Source organism: Oenanthe melanoleuca, chromosome 9, assembly GCF_029582105.1.
Source record: "Oenanthe melanoleuca isolate GR-GAL-2019-014 chromosome 9, OMel1.0, whole genome shotgun sequence".
Taxonomy (NCBI): domain Eukaryota; kingdom Metazoa; phylum Chordata; class Aves; order Passeriformes; family Muscicapidae; genus Oenanthe; species Oenanthe melanoleuca.
The window spans coordinates 1063814-1083019 of NC_079343.1; the positions used below are offsets into that span (position 1 = coordinate 1063814).

The 19206-nt window shown below is 42.7% G+C and overlaps 1 protein-coding gene across 1 annotated transcript in view; it reads left to right on the plus strand.

Annotated features, from left to right (window-relative positions):
* Positions 1 to 14322, plus strand: part of PIK3CB (phosphatidylinositol-4,5-bisphosphate 3-kinase catalytic subunit beta) — a 68086-nt gene extending 53764 nt beyond the window's left edge. The window contains 9 exon segments of the mRNA XM_056498727.1: positions 535 to 634; positions 2851 to 3029; positions 3669 to 3778; positions 4077 to 4155; positions 9442 to 9606; positions 10024 to 10147; positions 11148 to 11293; positions 12085 to 12217; positions 12681 to 14322. Coding sequence (XP_056354702.1) covers positions 535 to 634; positions 2851 to 3029; positions 3669 to 3778; positions 4077 to 4155; positions 9442 to 9606; positions 10024 to 10147; positions 11148 to 11293; positions 12085 to 12217; positions 12681 to 12818 — 1174 coding nt within the window. The 3' untranslated portion in view covers positions 12819 to 14322.
* The last annotated feature ends 4884 nt before the right edge of the window (positions 14323 to 19206 follow it).

Genomic DNA, 19206 nt, shown 5'->3' on the forward strand with positions numbered 1-19206 from the left:
TTAGGACAAAATTAATTTTAATATTTCTAGCTAAAAAGAACAAGTGTTACATAAAAATGTTTTGGAGGATAATTGGCTCTGATACAAATTTCAGTGGTTTGTTTCAAAGTGTTCTCCTTCAGGCAAATTGGGCTTTTCCCTTACAGAGGTTGGACAAAGTGTCGTTTAAAGTCAGCCCTTCAGTGACTTCTCAGTGCTGCTCTGAATGAAAGGTGGTCCTGAAGCAGGTATTGAGTCACCACCTCTTGGCATGGACACTGCTGCCCCAGAGCAGTCCTGGGCCTTGAAACAAGGATCCTGCATCCAGACTGGCCCATCCTCATCATCTCCTGCACAGAGGGGTTCTAGCATTTCCTGAGAAATCGGGCTTTTTGGTTCAGCTACGTAACCATGAGGTGTTTTAATGTTTGATGTGACCACGAGGTGTTCTAATGCTTGTTTTGGGGGTTTTGTGTTTGTTTTGGGTTTTGGAATGGCTGCAATGATGCAGTTGGGCAAGTGCTCTACTCTGATCAGCAGCTTTTCCCCTTGCAGGTCGGAGGTTCACATCCCCGCCGTGTCAGTGCAGTTCGGTTTGATACTGGAGGCTTATTGCAGGGGCAGCGTGGCTCATATGAAGGTGCTGGCTAAACAGGTAGGGACTTCCCTTTCCTGTCTTCCTGACCTATGCAAGCCTGGAGAGCCCATCCTTATTCCATTGCTCCTGGGGGGGTATTGCCTTGACCAAGTTGGGCAGTGTGGAGAAGAAGGAGATGTGAGTGGCACAGGCAATTAAAAGGGCTGTGAGTGATGGAGCAGCCTCCATGACACAGAAAGTGGCCAGGGCTGTGGGGCCTCAGGGAGCTGGTTTTACAGTGCTCTAAGACCGGTGAGACACATTCAGCATTCTCTGTGTATTCTGGACACAGCAGGGACTCTCTGGATTAACTGAAGAAGGGCTTCTGTGCATTTCAAGTTTTTCTCCCTGTAAGGGTAGCTTGTTCTAAATTTTACCTAGATTACTCAAGGACTGCTTCCTGCAGCTTTTACCTTTTGTTAAAAGGTAGTTGCAAATCACCCGAAGACTCATTGCAGTGATAATATAGGTCTGTCCTACACACACACAGAGAAAAAGAGAATAAAGGAGAGATATGTTTACTTTTAAGTACCCTAATAAGCACAAGAGGTTTGCTTTTGAAAGCACTAATAATTGTATCAGCAGATCATTAACAGACACTCACAAATCATGTTTGAAGTCTCTAATGCGGTTTTAGTGAGTTAATTTAGATTGTGATCTTAAAAATATTTGAAATATGGTCTCTCTCTGTAGTTAAAGTATTTACTCTATTGGGCTACAGAGATTCTCGCAGTGGATGAGTAACTGATGGTGGTGTTTGTCTGCATTGAAACTGCTTTGGGAGCATGTGGAACAGGGGATGTTCTGTTGTGCTCCTTATTGCTGCAGCTCACATGACATGGAAAACACCATTTCTTCCATGTGTGCTCGTCAGCATTGTCAAAATCATGAAAAGAGTAGGTGGTGAAATGCTTTAAGCAATAGACGTAAGGTCAGTAAAGTTTTTGTGCACTTTACAGGAAGCAAATGTCAGTACAATCAAAGAAGGGGCAAAAAAATTCCCAACTGTGCAAACACGGAAGAAATTCAAAGTAGAAATACTTCAAAAAGTTCCTGTTTGTACAACACAGGTTCCATTTTGTTCCCTTGTCACTGATGTTTGTACAGCTCCTAGAATAGTGGAAAAGCAGAGCAGCTTTTGGTTTTGACAGATGGCTGACCTGGCAGCTCTCCACTGCCCAGTTTTATAATCAAACTCCATACAATTTCCACAGCATCCTGCCTGGCAGGGTTCAGGCTGTGGGAGGGGTGAGTTTTGACTCAGCACCTTGTAAGTCAGGCTGAACTTCCTTGTATAGAAAAGAGCTTTCATAATTGTTACATTGCTGCTGTTTGCTAGAGAATCTGTGACTTGCTCAGCACCTTGCTGGTGCAAATACAGCTGATTATTAGAACTATTTGGTCCAAAAGTTGTTTAGGTGTAGAAGTTGTATTTGCTCTGTGTGCTATCTAGGTTTGTCAAAGGGCTTTTCTCTGTCAGTTTTAGACATTTACATCACCAGTTTCCTTAGAAATTTTGGAACAGTAAAAAACTTAGCAAAAAGGGGGAAAAGGAGTTAAACCCACCTGTATTATTGCAAATAATTGCCTTGACTTTTTATATATTTTTAAGGTAAAAACTTTGCTTAATTGAGATGCTGTTATTTCAAACACCTTAGCCAATTAAAGCTTTTGTGTTCTGCCTGACTTCAGCAGGATTTTAATGACACACATTTAAGACTTTGCTGTGTGAAAATTGTCTGCGGGTGGTCACATGGCTGTGCCTTGTTGGATGCAACTTAATGTGAACAACAAAGTATCTGCATCCACAGCTCATCTCAAGTAATGTCTCAGTTTGTTAGAGTATGAAATAATCAGTATTTCTGTTACTTCAGTATGCCTAGGGGCACCTATGTTATGCACTTTGTTGAAACAGGGAACTAAAGTTGTACTTTGAAGAAAGAATTTGTGTTAATGTGTCATACATTAAAATGCCTCATTCATTTTTTTGGGAATGCTAAGTCATGCTTTTAAAAGTGACCCACAGCTTAGGAGCTTTCATTTAATCAGTGTCTCTAGTAATTATGAAAATGATATTTCTGAAACATGAGTGACTTAATTTCCGTCCATTATTTCCATTTTCTAAACGCTGTAGAATTATTTAATACTTGATTTTATTGTGAAATGGGACATTTCACATTGTGTTACATCTCAAATCAGAGCAATAACTCTTAATGATAAAACATCTCTTTCAGGTGGAAGCCCTCAATAAAATGAAGACTTTAAATAGTCTAATTAAGCTGAATGCCATGAAGCAAAGCAAAGCAAAAGGCAAAGATGCAATGCATACATGTTTGAAACAAAATGCCTACAGAGAAGCACTTTCTGACCTCCAGTCTCCTTTGAATCCTTCTGTTATACTCTCAGAACTGCAGTAAGTAAAGAATGATGAGCACAGTTTCACTGTAGCTTTGCATGGAAACAGCAGAGTAGGGACACATTTGTGCCTGAACTTCCTCTGGCTGCATTGTTCAGCATGTGCTGCCACAGAGAACTTCTCCTATAGTGACAGAAGCTCTGCTGGGCATCTTCTGAGGTTAAGATATCAGTTAAATTAAAAGATTTTTGTGATCCACCATGAACTTAATACTGTCTTAGTCAATGCATTACCATGGCTGAACATATTTAAATGAAAGCCTAAAACTGAATTCGACTGCATTCCTAGCTCCTGTTTTTAACAATAAGCACAAAGACCTCTGAAACTTTTCACAGCACTTAAATGTAAAGTCTAAAAATTGACGGGAAAGGATATAAATAAAACAGTTTTCTCTGAAAACGAGGATGTTTGATTTAAGCGGTAGAGATACATTCACCAGTCAGTATCAAATACGTTCCACATGTAACAAATGTGTTCATAGCTTGGTGAGTGGCATAGCAGCAGAATGAAAGCAGAGAGAACATTTAAGTAATTCCAGACTGCAAGTCTACATATTCTCATGTTCTGAACCATGTTTAAATCTTTAAAGGTGAATTATTCCTATTTGACTAAAACCTCTGTCATGTTTTCTTCTAGTGTTGAGAAGTGTAGATATATGGATTCTAAAATGAAGCCTCTCTGGATAGTGTACAACAACAAAATGTTTGGAGGAGATCTTGTAGGGATCATCTTCAAAAATGGTGACGGTAAGCAGTGCTAGAAACTTTCAATTTTTCCTTCTTCATTGTCATGTTTGCACTTGAGCTGTATTATTCTGTTTTAACATAATGTAAATATGGATTATTCTGACATTAGTAAACAAATTAAGCATCTCCTGACTGAGTTTCAAAGCATAGATACTGCCAGTCAGGATGATGTATTTATGATTAATACCACTTTAACCCTTAGGCTGGGTGAGTATTTTTAGATCCCTTTTTGTGAAGGCCTTGGAAACTTGAGGAAGTTTGTGAGGAATTGAAGCAGTGGTGTCCCCTTTGGTTGCAGATCTCCGGCAGGACATGCTGACACTCCAGATTCTGCGCCTGATGGACATTCTGTGGAAAGAGGCTGGCCTGGATCTCCGGTAAGGGTCTCCCAAGGGCTGCTTTGTTTGGATGGAGGGCCTGCTTTTGGAAATGTAGCTTTCCTGTTTTTAGCACCTTCCCCACTGTCCTCTTTCTGTGCATCTGTTGGGATACCCAGAGGTTTCAGCTGTCATAGCCAAGGTGAGAAGTGTTACCTCCTCTCCTTCCTGCTGTGAGCAGAACTCTTATTGCTGCTCACACCAGCACTTACAGCCACTGGGAACATCTGCAACTCTGAAGTCATTTCTCTTGTTGGTAAAACACTGTTTGGATGCCAGAGTGCATTTTTCTGACCAGAAATACCTTTGTATCTTCCAAAGTCACTTGCAAAGCAGCTTTCTTGCTTTCCTATGCTTGATAAGGTAAACATAACTTCTTTGAACAAATACTGGAGTATTCCTAAGAGCAACAGGAGGAGTATCAGTCATTGTTACCAGCACAATCCCTCTAGTACAAGGGAAGCTTTCCTACCCAAATTTATGAACCAGTTTTAGGTAATATAGTTCAGAAATTCGGTTGCACTTTAGGAAAGTAGTCCTAAAGAAGGTACTGGGTGTCACATTATTAGACACCATTTTTAGCCATAAATTAAATTTTGTATGCCTGTGCAAGAGCTGTAATCCTCTGTTTAATTGTTGTTTGCAAAGTCTAGAAGTACTTATATTTGAATATTGCCTGAAATACTTCATTTAGGTTATTTGAGCTCTTTTCAATTTTTTTATGGTTCAAATATACTAGTGGGAACTACATAAGGCATGTAACATCAGCACAGGTAAGTAAAATTATTAACTTGTTATTTAGAATGCTTAAGAAAAGTTGGGAATGTGAATTACAATTTGTTTCTGGGAAGGTACATTTGCAATGAGGTGCTTGAGTGTGTGTGAAGTTGAACGCTGACTTGAGGAAACCTTAGGTCAGTTATGTCATTATAAATTGACTGTGAGGAGGCTGATCCAGCATTTGGGGGCAAGGACAGCCTCTGGCAGCTGTGGAATCCCAGATGAGGCATTCCTCAGTAGCTGCCTTCCCAGAAGCAGTTTGTGGTTCCAGCCTGGGCCACACACTGTGCCTAGCAAACAGGAACAGTGATTAGAGTCATCAAATATGCTTTTCCTGACTAAGGCTTTTTTTTTTTTTAAATATGACAAAGGAAAACCAAAATGTAGCTCTGATGTCCAAGATTTTTCTTAAAACTCTGTGAAGGAAAAAAAGTAGAAAGGGGAAGTTCCTAGTGAGAATTGAAGTTCTATATTTGGCCTCTTCAATTTGTTTGCTTAACTGGGAACATCTTCCTTTCATTCATCCTGTCATAGTTACCATTATGAAATAAAATCCTGGGATTGAGGCAGGGTTACAGTTCAGTGTCTGTCCAAGAGATTAATCAGGCACTTGCCAAGAGAAGGCTCTGAAATGACCTTCCTTGGGAACAGAATGGTACAAAACAGCACTCAGAACACCCAGAGCATGAGGGCACAGCCATGAGGGTGAGGCTTTGGCATCTCCGTGTTTACAGCCTGTCTCTCTCAAGGAGAGATGACTCCAGAATCTATGAGCCAGCAGTGGTGGTGATGTGTTCTTTGCCATGTTCGTGAGTCAAGGCTCAGGGGTTACATTTTGCTTGAGTGAGAGGCAATTGTCTCAGCTGAAAAAGTGGTGTCAAAGAGCTGCTTTCCTGAAAAATACTGTCATTTGCCCATACTAATGAGTGCAGTCTTTACTTCTTGGCCTGTATTATCCTTAGTTTCCCTGAGGTTAGTTCCATTTGTGGACGCACAATTGATTTTGCACTCTTCAACTTTTTTCCACTGCAGAGAGTCTGGTAACTCCATCCAAGTAAAAGCAGGGCTTCTCACTCATGCCAGCAGTGTCAGAGCAGCTCTTGCTGCTGCCTCTATCCATCAGTTATGTTTTGCCACAAGCAGATTGTCCAGCTTCCATGAGGTGTGGATCAAATGGCAGCCAATGCACCACTGAGCTGGGGACAGGATTAGTTCCCTTCTAATTGCATCACAATCCACACTCAGTTCTCTAGCAGTGATTGAAAATGAAACCTTAGCTTAGTCTGTGTCTAAAGCCAGCACGATATTCCCAGTGGGATTTCTCAGCTCTAGAGAACAACACCAAATATATGTTGATTTTGAGAGCTGAAGGAGGAGAAATGTTTGCTTGTTTAACTGCCAACTGATTTGTCTCATGGGTGACAAGCAGGGCAGAGGGTGTGTCAGAGGGGACACTTGTGTGCAGGAAGATGGCACCATGTCCTCCTGTATGTTCTTCATCCTGAGCTCTCCCTCCGTGTGCACAGCCTGGGGTATAGGATGGATCTGCTTTCCAGAAAAGGATCAGCACCCAGGCAAGATCAAACACCATCCAAGTAGCAGAGAGAAATGAACAAAGCAAAAAATATATTTTCTAGTTAATCCCCACACTTTAATTTCTAAAACAAACTTGTACCTGAACACTGAGCAGGAAATAGATGGCCTATTGCAATAGATGTCACAGCAGAGGAGCACAATATCTCTCTTCCCAAGGATGCTGTGAGGTCTGTGGTGCTGCCCCTCTCAGGAAAATCCTTGTGTCACAGAGTGTTTGGGCTCCTTTACCTCTGTTATAGCATCAAAGTTGTATTAGTGGAGAAATGAGTAAAGTAACAGCAATGGAAAATCATGAATTTGAGGAGTTTGGTCTATGCCACACCACCTTTGCTGTGGTAAATTGTCATAAAAATATGTAATACTTGGTTACTTTTCGACCAGGATGTTCTCAGAAACATTTTTTTTTAGTTTCAGTGCCTGTCCATTGTAGGTTTTTGTTTTAGTAAGGTATTCCCTTACATGTGTGAGATCTAAGGTTACTTGGCTGTGTATGAGTGAAATCAGGGCTCATACACATACTGAAAAATGTATTTGTTACAACTCTTAAACATGTCATCATTTTTAAACTATTGGACCTGAAGTTACTGAGAACATGTTGATAAATCACCAGTATTTCATGTGTGTGTGGAAGGGCACTGCTTTGGTGAATTAAACACTTGAAATAAAGAACAGTTTTAAATGAGTGAAGAGAATTCTCTGTCCTAGCCAGGATTTCACATTGATCTGTCCATGGCTTTTGCTGCTTTAAAAAGCAGGGAGCATATCCTGCTGACAGATGTTGAAGTCAGAAAGACCAGGATGGGATGGAAAGGGCCCAGAGGATTTGTCCCTAACTTGACTCCTGTCAAACTGTCTCTCTGACAAGGATGTTTTTTCCTGCAGTTGTAAGCACACAGCCCTCCAGGGGCTGGAGGCTTTCATCATTGCTGGCTCTTGAAGGGGAAGCTGTTGGCCGTGTGCCCGGTTCGGCTGCGAGCGGGGTGGGTTGCAGTGCCATGGAAGGAGGCCAGCGTGCACTTTAACCTGGCCAGCTTGGGCTCCCATTTGTGGTGTGGTGATAAGGATGGGCAGAGCTTCCCTGTGCCCAGGGGCAATCCCAGCCACCCTCCTGCTCCTGGAGAGCTGCTGCTCCTGGAACTGGGCAGGGCTCTGAACAGAAACAGGAAGAACGTTCCAAGCCTTCACTTCTGCTGTTGTTCTGAAGTTGAGTGCTCTTGAAATATTCACTTGAATCTGGTTTTCAGTGCATTCCATTGTCAGTAATGAAGAATCCCAGCCTATATTGTTACTGCTTCTGATGCCTTAGGATTTTAGTTTTTATATTTTTCAAATCCTGTACTTTAGTGTATAAGTCTAAAACTCCATACAGAGTGTTAGTTACTTTCTTCACACTTTGGTCTGACAAAACAATTCCTCTGGGCTTGACATCCAAGGACACCTCACTGCCTCAGGCCCTGAAAAGTATAAACAAAAGTGAATTTTGGGAGGAGCAAGCTGGGGGTAAATGACTTTATTACCTGAATCTGTAATTGGAGGATTAACCCCTGATATGTAAAATAGACCAAACTTATATCTGTCTGAAAAACTCATGACCATTGTCCATTTTGAGTGTAGCCTCTGAGGCTTCTGACTGCCCCAGGTGTATCTGTTGAAGGCCTTTAATAAATCCCCACTTTATTCTCTTAACCTTGTCCAGCCTCTGCTCTAGGGAGCCACCCCAAGGCATCACTACTTGCACCACTTCAGTTGTGTTGTCCCTTTGGTGGAGAAACTGCTCAGTTCCCTGATAGCTATAAGGCAAAAAAGTTGTTTAATTTTGTAAGGAATTATATATATATATATATACACACAAACTATATAATTTTATATATATATATATGTGTGTGTAAATACTAATGACAGTTTCACAGCAGTATTTTTTCTTTACATATATATATGTATGTATGTCTGAAGGCACACATGTCAATTTTAATATGTCCTGCAATTGTTTTATGCAGCTCTGTAAATCAGTGAGTGCTGGTCTATACCTTGTGTGCTGCAGTACAGATTTTTGTTGGTATCCATTCTCTTACCCATGGACCATGACCACAGTTGAGATAATATTCTTGGCCTGAGCTGCCTGGCACAAGAGCAGACACCTCAATGTGTAATGCATTGCCTTTGAAAAGTGTGCTTGAAGTTTCCATTGCACATGCTGAGCTCCATGGGGTGTTGCCATTCTGTTTAGCTTTTTAAGCTGAACAGGGAGGAAATGTATTGGAAGAAAATACACTTACCTATTTATGCACATCTTTCCTTGATTTCCATCTTACTGTGTCTTGGAATGCAGTGACATGATAAGAGGTATTTTCACTGGTCACGGTGTGGGAATGCACAGATGTGTTCTGAGATACCAAGCCAGTCAAGAGATGTATTCCTGTTTTCCACTGGGTTTCTATGCTTCAGCTTAGTAGGAGCTGGAAAACATTATTTATGTTAATTTTTAGAAGGATTTCTAGACTTTTCCTTTGAAGTAGGAAGAAGGTGGAAAAGCATAAGATCCTCTTTTGCATTTCCAGCAATAATTTGCTGGGAATGAACTGGAGCGGCTCAGGGTCTGTCCAGGCAGGAATTCACAAATGCAGGCACAGGGCTCCCTCTGTGGCAAGTCCTGGGGAGTTACAAGAAACTGGGTTCCAGTAAAAAGGAAAAATGGCTTTTAAAAATGTCTTTTTTGCATCTGTGTGCATAATAGGAAAAATTAACATTTATAAATGTATTGCTGGTCTTTTACATTTACAAGCAATTTCTGAATGTTAATCTTGGAGATTTTACTGGTCAAATCAGTATTCAGCCTTCTCCAAAAGCTGAGTACACTAAAGGAACACTTTGCTGTTTGAGGTTCTGACATGATTCTGTGTTTCCTTGCAGGATATTGCCCTATGGCTGTTTAGCAACTGGAGATCACTCTGGCCTCATTGAGGCTGTTTCTAGTTCAGAAACCATTGCTGACATTCAGTTAAACAGCAGCAACGTTGCTGCTGCTGCCTTCAACAAGGATGCACTCTTGAACTGGCTGAAGGAATACAATTTAGGGTAATTTCTGCACTTATTCTCTCAGCTATAGCATAAACTACAAAATTCCTCTGAAGTTTCAGTGTTGAGGAAGGTGTGGTTTCTTGCTAACTGTTTTTCTAGCATGTCAAATTCTGCCTGAAGCTCATGGTACCCTTGGGCCTGGCGTTTGCAGCATTTTGGCTGTGTGCTGTTGAGTAAGTTAGATCAGATTTGGCAGCACAAACCCAAGAAGACTACATGGGTCTCAAGCCTTGATGTTGCCTTCCATATTACTTGTTCTCCATAGCTGTTGTTACAGTATTTTTTCTCAAGTAATTCTGCTTTTACAGCATCCTAATGGATTTCTGGTTTAAACAAGCAAAAATCCTTTTTGAGGCCAAGGCAGGACATGAATTCCAATAGTGTGCACTAATACCATTTTCTCTGTGGTTACAGAGAGGACTTGGATCGAGCCATTGAAGAATTTACTCTGTCTTGTGCTGGCTACTGTGTAGCTACATATGTACTGGGAATTGGTGACAGACACAGTGACAATATCATGGTCAGGAAAAATGGGCAGGTAAAAATCACTTCTGTAGGCAGAATGCCTTTGGTGTCTTTGATTTGCAAGAGGAAAGCCCCACATGGTTAGAACTGATGTCTGTGGTTCACTGAGGGTTGGAGAGAGCTTCAAGGAAAGGAAGTGTAATGCTGGGGGAAGGACAGAGCAAAGCCTGGTCCATCAGCAATTCTGTATGGAGAGAGGCTGTTCTGTAGAGCTGTTACAGAACATCCAAGAGGCCTTTTAGTGGTTCAGATTCATTGAATAAAAGTGGTCTTAGAGTATCTTGCAGAAGACTGCCCTTAAAAATCCTTAAAATTGCATTTTGGAGCAGTGTGGTTTCCCTGAAGTGAGTCTGCTGTGCAGCTCAGCCCTGCAGAAATGCTCAGTGTGGAATCCAGCATCAGCACAATGCTGTGCACTCAGAACCTGGGGAAAGTGCTAGACATGTTCTTTCTTAATTGTTACTCTGTAATGGAATTTGTCTGATTTAATTGAAATCGTTCTGCTTAGAAAACCAGCAAGGGTTATAAAATTGAGAGTTTTGCAGACATTTGCAGTATTCTTTTAAGTCTGTACCTCCTGGAAGAAAGCTGGAGTGCCCTTATCCTTGATTCTGACATGGGGAGCTGCCACAGGGTCCTTCAGATTAACTCAGCTCTGCTCCCTTTGCCTCTATCCTTGTGTGGGAAGGCCTTGGATGTGATGATGTTGAGCCTCATGGGCTCATCCTTGGGCTCATTTTTGTCTGATACTGCCACCAAGATGTTTCATGGCAGCAACAGCTTAAACCTGAGTGAATCTTTTGCTGTAGTGATCACTCATAAGTGCATGGATGTTATTACTACTTTAAATTTTAAAGTGTTTTGGAACCAGATACTCCCAAAGGATTGAAACTACAGGTTTTAGAGAGTCATATTAGGAGTTAACTGTTCTTGATACCAGCATCCGGTAGAGGTATAAGAGAAGGGACATATTTCACTGGAGAAATTGATTTTTACTTTTTTTCCTTTTTTAGCTCTTTCACATAGATTTTGGGCATATTCTTGGAAACTTTAAGTCCAAGTTTGGAATTAAAAGGGAACGGGTACCTTTCATACTCACCTATGATTTCATTCATGTTATTCAACAAGGAAAAACAGGGAACACTGAAAAATTTGGCCGGTAAGTGTTACTTGGATCTCTTTGTAGTTGAGATGATAATTTCCAGCATACCAGAACCTACTTGGGGTTGGTTTGCTCATTTGCCCTTATGTGGACGTGTGCCAACACACATTTACAGGACTGTCTGCTGCTCTCTCTGAGCTGGAATGTCCAAAGATTACTTCAGAACCAGAAGCTGCAGCTCTGCAGTGGCTTTTGATCTTCCACAGCAGGAGGAGGCAGGTTTTGCTGGGCTCAGCTCTGCCTTCCGCAGCTTTGGGCTCCAGGCAGAGCTTCCAGACTGTTGTTCAAGCACTGCCCTTAGGAGCAGGCTCTTTCCTGTCCATCAGGGCATGTTCATTGTGCTGCCCCATGCTGGCCTTGCTTGGATGCTTGGCCATGAGGAGCCACGTGCTCGTGATCCACCAGCCCTGGCAGCTGGTTCAGTTTTGACCATGGAAGGAGTTAGAAGTAACAGAGATTAGAGGGATTGCAATAGAATTTTGGCTTTTCCACTGTAGCCCACGCTATAGGATAATCAGGGCATTCCACCTAACAACTTCTCAGGGGGATGGGACCATGACCTCTGGCACTTCTGCTTTTTCTGAAGAGCAGCTGGTGGTGTTTTGTAGTGAGGGCTCGCTGGGGAGGCATGGGACGTGTTTGTGTGAATGCACTGAGAGTTCTGCAGGCACCTCTGTCCTCTCTGTGCTGTGTTCCACAGTCTGTATTTGTCAGAGCAGATGACAGATGCTGGTTTCCATGTGTGTAACTCTCCCTCTTGTGCTCCTTGCATGTGCCTGGCTCGACAGGTTCCGGCAGTACTGTGAGGAAGCCTACCTGATCCTGCGCAAGCACGGCAACCTATTTATTACCCTCTTTGCACTGATGCTGACTGCAGGCCTGCCAGAGCTCACCTCTGTCAAGGACATCCAGTATCTCAAGGTAGAGTAAGAGCTGCAGCTCAGCAGGACTCTGCGTTTTCCCAGGCTGTCATTTTTTGATTCCAAGGTTAATACATTTTCGTTGTTTTTTGTTTCTGTCAAGATTGCCACACAGTTCTGGAAGTTTTCTTTTTTAGCTCCATAGAACAAGGTCTGTAGTCAGTCCTAGTGCTCAAAGGATGAGTTCAGGATCTGTGCATCTTAAATGGAGTCATCTCGGGTATTTTAGATCTTGGCTCATGCACAAGCATAGACCTGTAAAGGTGAAAATTATTTGCTTCATTCTCTTTCAGTTTTATCTTTAAACTCAGGAAGATGTATCACTTAAACCAACTGCTCAATGAGTAGTAAGTGAAAAAATGTCAGAGGAGAAAGAAACACTCTGTGGCTTGTGTGCAAAGGTTAAGGAGGCTCTAACTGTGCTTTAAAAATTCCTAACAGTCCTTGTTTCCCTGTTGCCTTAGGACTCCCTCGCCTTAGGGAAGAGCGAGGAAGAAGCACTAAAGCAGTTCAAGCAAAAGTTTGATGAAGCTCTGCGGGAAAGTTGGACTACTAAAGTGAACTGGATGGCTCACACTGTCAGAAAAGATTACAGGTCCTAGGAGATTCTGGCATTTGCACTAAGCTGAAGGTTACCTTGATAAGTGTTTGTGAAGGGTTTCTGTGGTATGGACCAACAAAACCTGAGGAAGCTCTGGGACAACGCTCTGAGGCACAGGGTGGTTCATGGGGAGCCCCACACAGGGCCAGCAGTTGGTCTCTGGTCCTGATGGGTCCCTTCCAACTCAGCACATTCTGGGATTCTATGAACTGATCCAAAACAAGAAAAGAAACAACAGCAAAAACAAATGGACTGAAATAATTCCTGAGTCTTTTGCACTCTGCTTCTGAATGCTTGATTCCAAGACTGTCTCTACAGTTAGTGAACATCCTGGATAATCAGTTCCTGCTGACTTTGCACGCTGAGATCTACTAGGCATTTTTAAAAATTCTTTGGTACTTTATGGAGGTGTAAATATTTGTTTTTATACGTTAGGGTAATGTGCTCTAACATATCCTTGGGAGGTTTGAGGACCTCTGACAGAACTGTTCTCTGTTTAAAGTTAGGACTTGAAGAGTAAATTTTTTTTTTAATATCCTAATCTGGCTAAAAAAATGAGTGTATTGTGTACATTTTTCACATGACCTCTGCCCTACTGGCACAGATGCATTAATTCTACTGTAAATAGCAGCCATGGTATCACTGTACTGCAGGGACCTGCTTCATGTCTGTGCTGCTGCCTAAGGAAGGGTGGGTGTGTGGAGAATGGGGGAGACCTCTGACAGATGTGATGCAGCATCCAGATGTTCAGGGTTGCACAATTTTGTTCCTCTGACTTAACACACAAAAGAAGCCCTTAAGAATGAGGAAGGTTAGGCCAATTCCAGACGTGCCTGAGAATCCCTCATTGGTTAGTCTCCCTCCCACTCAGCCTCTGGGGCTTTGCCTTCAGCTCCCAGAGAGGCACAATTTGGTTTGGCTCCAGCAAGAAGCTCCTTCCAGCCTTACACTGAAATCCTTATCTCAGATCAGTCCTTCCCTGCGAGATGTACTGACCTATGTAAGGGATGTTTTCATTAAATAAACTACACAAAGTGATTTTTAGAGCTTACATACCAAAAACCCCAACAGGTTGGAGAAGCAAGAGTTTATGGGAAAAGATCATTCCACAGAACACCACTGCAGTCACTGATCTCTGTATTTATTAAAAGCTTGCAGTAATGTTGCTTTTACCAAGATATATATGTTGAAGATGGTTGCTGAAGAAACTGGATTTGTTTTAATTTATTTAGCAGAGGTACCAGGCTTTAGGTGCTTAAATGGAGAGCAAATTTGTTACGTGCAATAGGGAACTGCTGGTTAAAAGATGTAACAAACTGTTCCTGAACATCAGCAAGAGAGGTTTAACTACTGCTTGTTCTCCAAGGAACACTGGTAGCTCTTGATTCTTCTGGACATTTGAAAGAGAATTAAACATATATATTTACTTTTTGACTAAACAGTTGTTCTGCATAGAAATGTTGGATGATGTAGGAATTTAATTAAAGTTGGTTTTACTTTGTTGAGAGTGTTTTATTTTTGTTGGTTTGGGGTTTCCTCGTTTATTTTAGAGGTTAAGAACTTACCTGGAGTCAGGATGGGGCATTGATTCTCTTGTCCTCAACCTATGAGCTTATCTGTCTGAAAAGACTTCTGCTTTTAGGTATTCTAAAAGTAACAAGTGGTACGTGTGTTGGTTTTGTTGGGTTTGGGGCTGGTTCTTTTATATACAATATGGTAGCATTTAAATTGTGCCATGTCCTTTTTTAAAAATTATTTCTACAGCAGATGGCAGGAAAGTTAAAAAACTACTTCACAGGTGACATCTCTGAAAAAAGTAATCTCATCCTCAGGTAATTCACAGCATGTGAATTTGCATAAGGAACTGTTCCTGGACACGTTCTGTTTTTCTGTGAGACAGAGCACCTGGATATCTCTGGTCTTGTTGAGGGACACATCAGCTTTTCCAGAACTTCGAGATGAAGTTGGTGAGAGCAGTTTGGCTGCCTGGAGCTGCTGAGCGAGGGCTGTGCCAGGAGGGAGCACAGTGCCATCTTTATTTCCTTTATTCCAGTACTCCGAGGGCAGCTGGGTTCCATGTCCCACCCCACTCCAACGGCTGGTTCTGGGAGCCTCAGGCTCCCCTCGGGCTGTCACCTCCAGCTGCAGGAACACCTTCCCTGCCTCCAGCACCACTGCGGGTACTGCGCTGACAAAAGGGGTTTTGTGGTGGTTGAGAGGATTTTGGATGCAGCTTTAATGCAGGTTATAAAAGCATTAGAGATGGTGAGAAAACCCCACTGGCTCTGTTCCTTGAGGAGTATTTAGAGGTGATTAGGAAATGCTGCTTCTGCTCAGTGTTTGTGTTGGTTAATAGCTCGTCAATGGCTGTGTTGTGTTTGGTTGTCTTTAACTTCTCTCTGTTTACTCTTGGCATTTAATTAGCAAGAATGGGGAAAGAAAGTTAGAGCCGAGGTAAATGATCTATTTTTGTGTTTGGCAGCAAAGACAATGAGGCGTTTTCCTCTTGTGAGTTAATCTTCAAATAGCTGAGAGGAATGCTGATGTCTCAGGGCTGAACCTGGCAGGAAGTGGTATTTACCAGTTCACCAAAGCTGGTTTTGTGATACCTTCATGTAAAGTTTTGAGCAGAGTTCTGCTTTGCTGAATTGTATTAGTAAATACATCACCACTTTTCCTGGTTTTCATCCTACTTGTTCCAGCCTGTGGCATATAGACTTTCATTCAGAAAACAAACAAACAGAAAAATGAACTGCTTTGTGAAAAGTCAAAGGAGTGACAGTGTCCTCCACTGTTTGTCATCCAAGACTGGATTTTGGCACATCAATCCATGGATTATTTCTGTACTTTCCTCCAAATATCCAGTTCTAATCCTAAATTGGTAAGTTAATTTGGGCTGATTTGGAACATAGTATTTTGGACCAGTTTCTGCATTCAGAAATCATCAAATGGTTAGATTATAATAAGAAAATTTAAGGATTTTGTGCTGAACCTTCAGTTCATGTGGTCTCATGTGAATTACCTTTATATACGTGCACTGGAAGAATGACTTTTCCTCCTCAAGGCCTTCATTGTATCTGCAGAGGTGAAAGCTGGCCTGGGCTTTCAAACGACAGCTGAAATTTGGTATATGCAATATGTAAATGATGTTTATTACTGATTGCATGATTACTTGATGGGTTTGCTTTCTACCTTGAACCATTTATTTTGTGACAAACAGTGACAACTGCTGCTTTTACACTCCTGCTTGTCCTGTGTTGGATTTCCAGGGAAAGAGCTCCCATGGATTTGTCCCTCAGCTGTGAAGTTTCTTCCTTTCCCTCTCATGCTTGTATTGGTTGTTTGGGCAGTGGGTGTTGTTTGTTGTCAAGTCACTCACATTCCAGCGAATGCCTTGGACAGACCCCATTCCTTAATTTAATACAAAAGAGTACAATATTCCTCTTTAATCTCCCAGAGCTATTGAAATCAGATAATTAAATAGTAGAGGCTCTTAATAACTGATATGTCAGGCTGTATCATAGCTTTATTCTGTAGGGTGGTTTCAAGCCTAAATTTTTAAATGTGTAATCAGTATTTCTATTATTATTCTTTCACAATATAGTGTATTAGTGTAATTATGTGTCTGAGCCAGCTTTAAAATCTAAGCCTGAAATCCTCTGCTAAGATAGAATAATTTTAAAAATGGCTTGTCTAGAATGACACTCCAAGAGCTGAGGGAGCAGAGCTGTTCTGGTACACAAGTGTCAGTGCCATATGAGGGGACAGTACCCTGGTGCTGTTGGGCCTCACTGTATGAATGGGACTCTGGGAATTTTGGAGACAAAAGGGCCTCACTGTGGTGTGGCTGACTAGAGAAAAGCCAGGCTCGGCTCAAGGGTGGCACATTAATGTGGCTGTGGTAGGAGCAAACACAGCACCAGGCAGATCTCTGCAGCAGGATTTGGTAGCCACTGCAGGAAAGGTGCAGTAATTCACCAGCTGCTGAGAAACCAAGTAGAAAACTGTTGGTGCTGCTCAGTGCATAACAAAAACGCTGGAGTTGCTCTCCCCAAACATGACTTCATGGCTGATGGAGGAGAGGGAGGTGCTCCTGCCAGGAGCATGGATTCACCCTGCCCACGTTGCCAGCTGTCCTTCAGGAGCACAGCCCACAGCTGCACACTCACTGGGGACAGAGAGAGCTGCTCTCAGTGAGCTGGGTTTGCACACTGCAGCTACTTGGGTGCCTTTCCAGCCTAATAACCCACATGAGGGGCTTGTTGTGTCCTTTGGCAAGCCACACAGGAAGTCCTACCAGGCAGAGGCTGAGAGAACTTTCCTTGTTCTGTCCCCTCGGGAGTAAAATACTCTTTATCCTCTTGGATAAAGGCTCTGTTGTGACTTATTTGAACTTATTTCACTGTATGGGACCATAGGATTTAAAATAATGCTGTTGTGATGAGCTAGTGCTTCATCCTTTCAGTCTGTCACTTTTCTCTTCCTTAGGTGATTGGCTGGAGAAGTCTCCTCTGGATTGCTTGATGAAGAGGAATGGAGTTAAATTTGTATTTCTTAAAGTTGTGGTATGGCTTACACTTGGGAAAGCTGTGAAGGGTTCCAGTTTAGGAAGAGCAGCCCCAGAGAAATGTGAAAGGTTAATTCTGGCTTGCCATGTCCTGGTTGGCTTTTGAAAATGAACAGAAGTGACAATCAAGCACCATGGAAATGTGGTTTTGGAGGAATTAAGGCCCTTGGAGCACAAGGATGTTCATAAGATCTCATTTTTGGCTTTAGAAGTCTGAATTTGGGCAGGAAGTCTGGGCACTTGCTGGCAGTGTGGAGAGCCAGTGAAGTCTGGGCAGAAGGGAGGAATCTGACAGCAGTTCATTCCAGTTTGTGAATCCTGCCTGAAGTTTTCTCCTATATGAAATTCCTAATGATCTTTGCCCTGGGAGCTTCCAGCAGCTCAGTCTGGTTCCTGGCATGGGCTCTGTACCCCTTGCATGAGGAGCATTGAGTGTCTGACATTCCACAAAGGGAGCTGAGCACTCTTGTTCAAGATACTCTGGAGCACAGCAATGTTGTTTATGTGGCTCCGAATTCCTCTTGTTGAAACTCTTTTCCTGGGAGGTGGAAACTAAACATGAGAATAGATGTTGTAGCTCAGTCCAAGTATAGATAGGGATAGAAAAAAAAAATCTGGATTCCAGTCACCTTATCAAACATTCAAACAAAAATGGAACAGCTCCAAAAGAGGAGTGGGAAGGACAGAGTCCTTTTCCCTATGGACTTGTTACTTTCAGTTTAGGAAAAAGAGAGATGAAACAAAGGTTCAAATGTCCTAGCCTGTATTCTTCTGCTTGGCTAAATAAGAGAACCCTTAATATTAATGGTTGTGAGAGACTAAGTCTGTTTAGCCTGTCCCCTCCCAAAGTGCGAGGAATTAATCCTGCACATAGATTTGTGCCCGTTGGCATGGGAGGAAAAGGTGCATGCTGCTGGACTTGGGATCATCTGTTCCCAAGGCTACTTCCAGCCTTCACCTCTGCTTGGGAATTGCACAGTGATAAAGTCTTATGTGTACCTGGACCTTAATGCCACCTACCCCTGCCCCAGAGCCTTGGCCTGGTGTCTGGAGCTGCACTACACTATTTGAAGAACTACTTAAAAATACAGATCTGGGTTTAAGAACTCAAATAAGGCTTAAATACTTTGTGAGTTGGGATTGTTATTGCTCCTGTTAATACACAGTGCAGGATCACAAGTGAGATGTTGAAAGCCTGTGCAAGTTTGGAAATTCTAGGAGGGAGTTGGCATGTGAACTACAATCCTTGTGGCTAGAAGCCCCTTTCCCCCATAAAGTTGCATCTCTGAGATAGTTAATTAAAAAATAAAACGTTTAATATTCCAGACCACAAACAACACTGAAGCAAACAAAGGCATTGCAAGTGGCTCTGCATATAGTAGTCACGCTTGCTTTTGCAGCTCAATGGGATAATCTTTGTTTCCTTGAGAGGAAAGGGAAAGCTCTGGAGAATATTTCTGAAACAATTCCCTATCCTCAGCAGAGGAGAACTGTGTAGGTTACAGCTCCGCTTGCCGGGTTTCTGCGGGTTCAATGGGCGCATCTGCTGCGTACAGACTGAGCTGCGGAGCGGCTGCGGCGGCTGAGCTGCGCGGGGCTGGTGCCGGGCCACGATCCCTCATCCCGGTGGATCCCAGCTGTGGGGCTGGGATGTGCTCGGCTCCCAGAGCTGCCATCCCGCCCAGCGGGGCCGTCAGCAGGGCAGGGCTGCGGGGTCGTAGTGGTCGAGCAGGCTGTGGGCGATGAAGCCGCGCTGCGAGTGCAGGGTCCCGCAGCGCCGGCACAGCAGGATCTCGCAGCTCGGACACATCTTCCCGGAGCG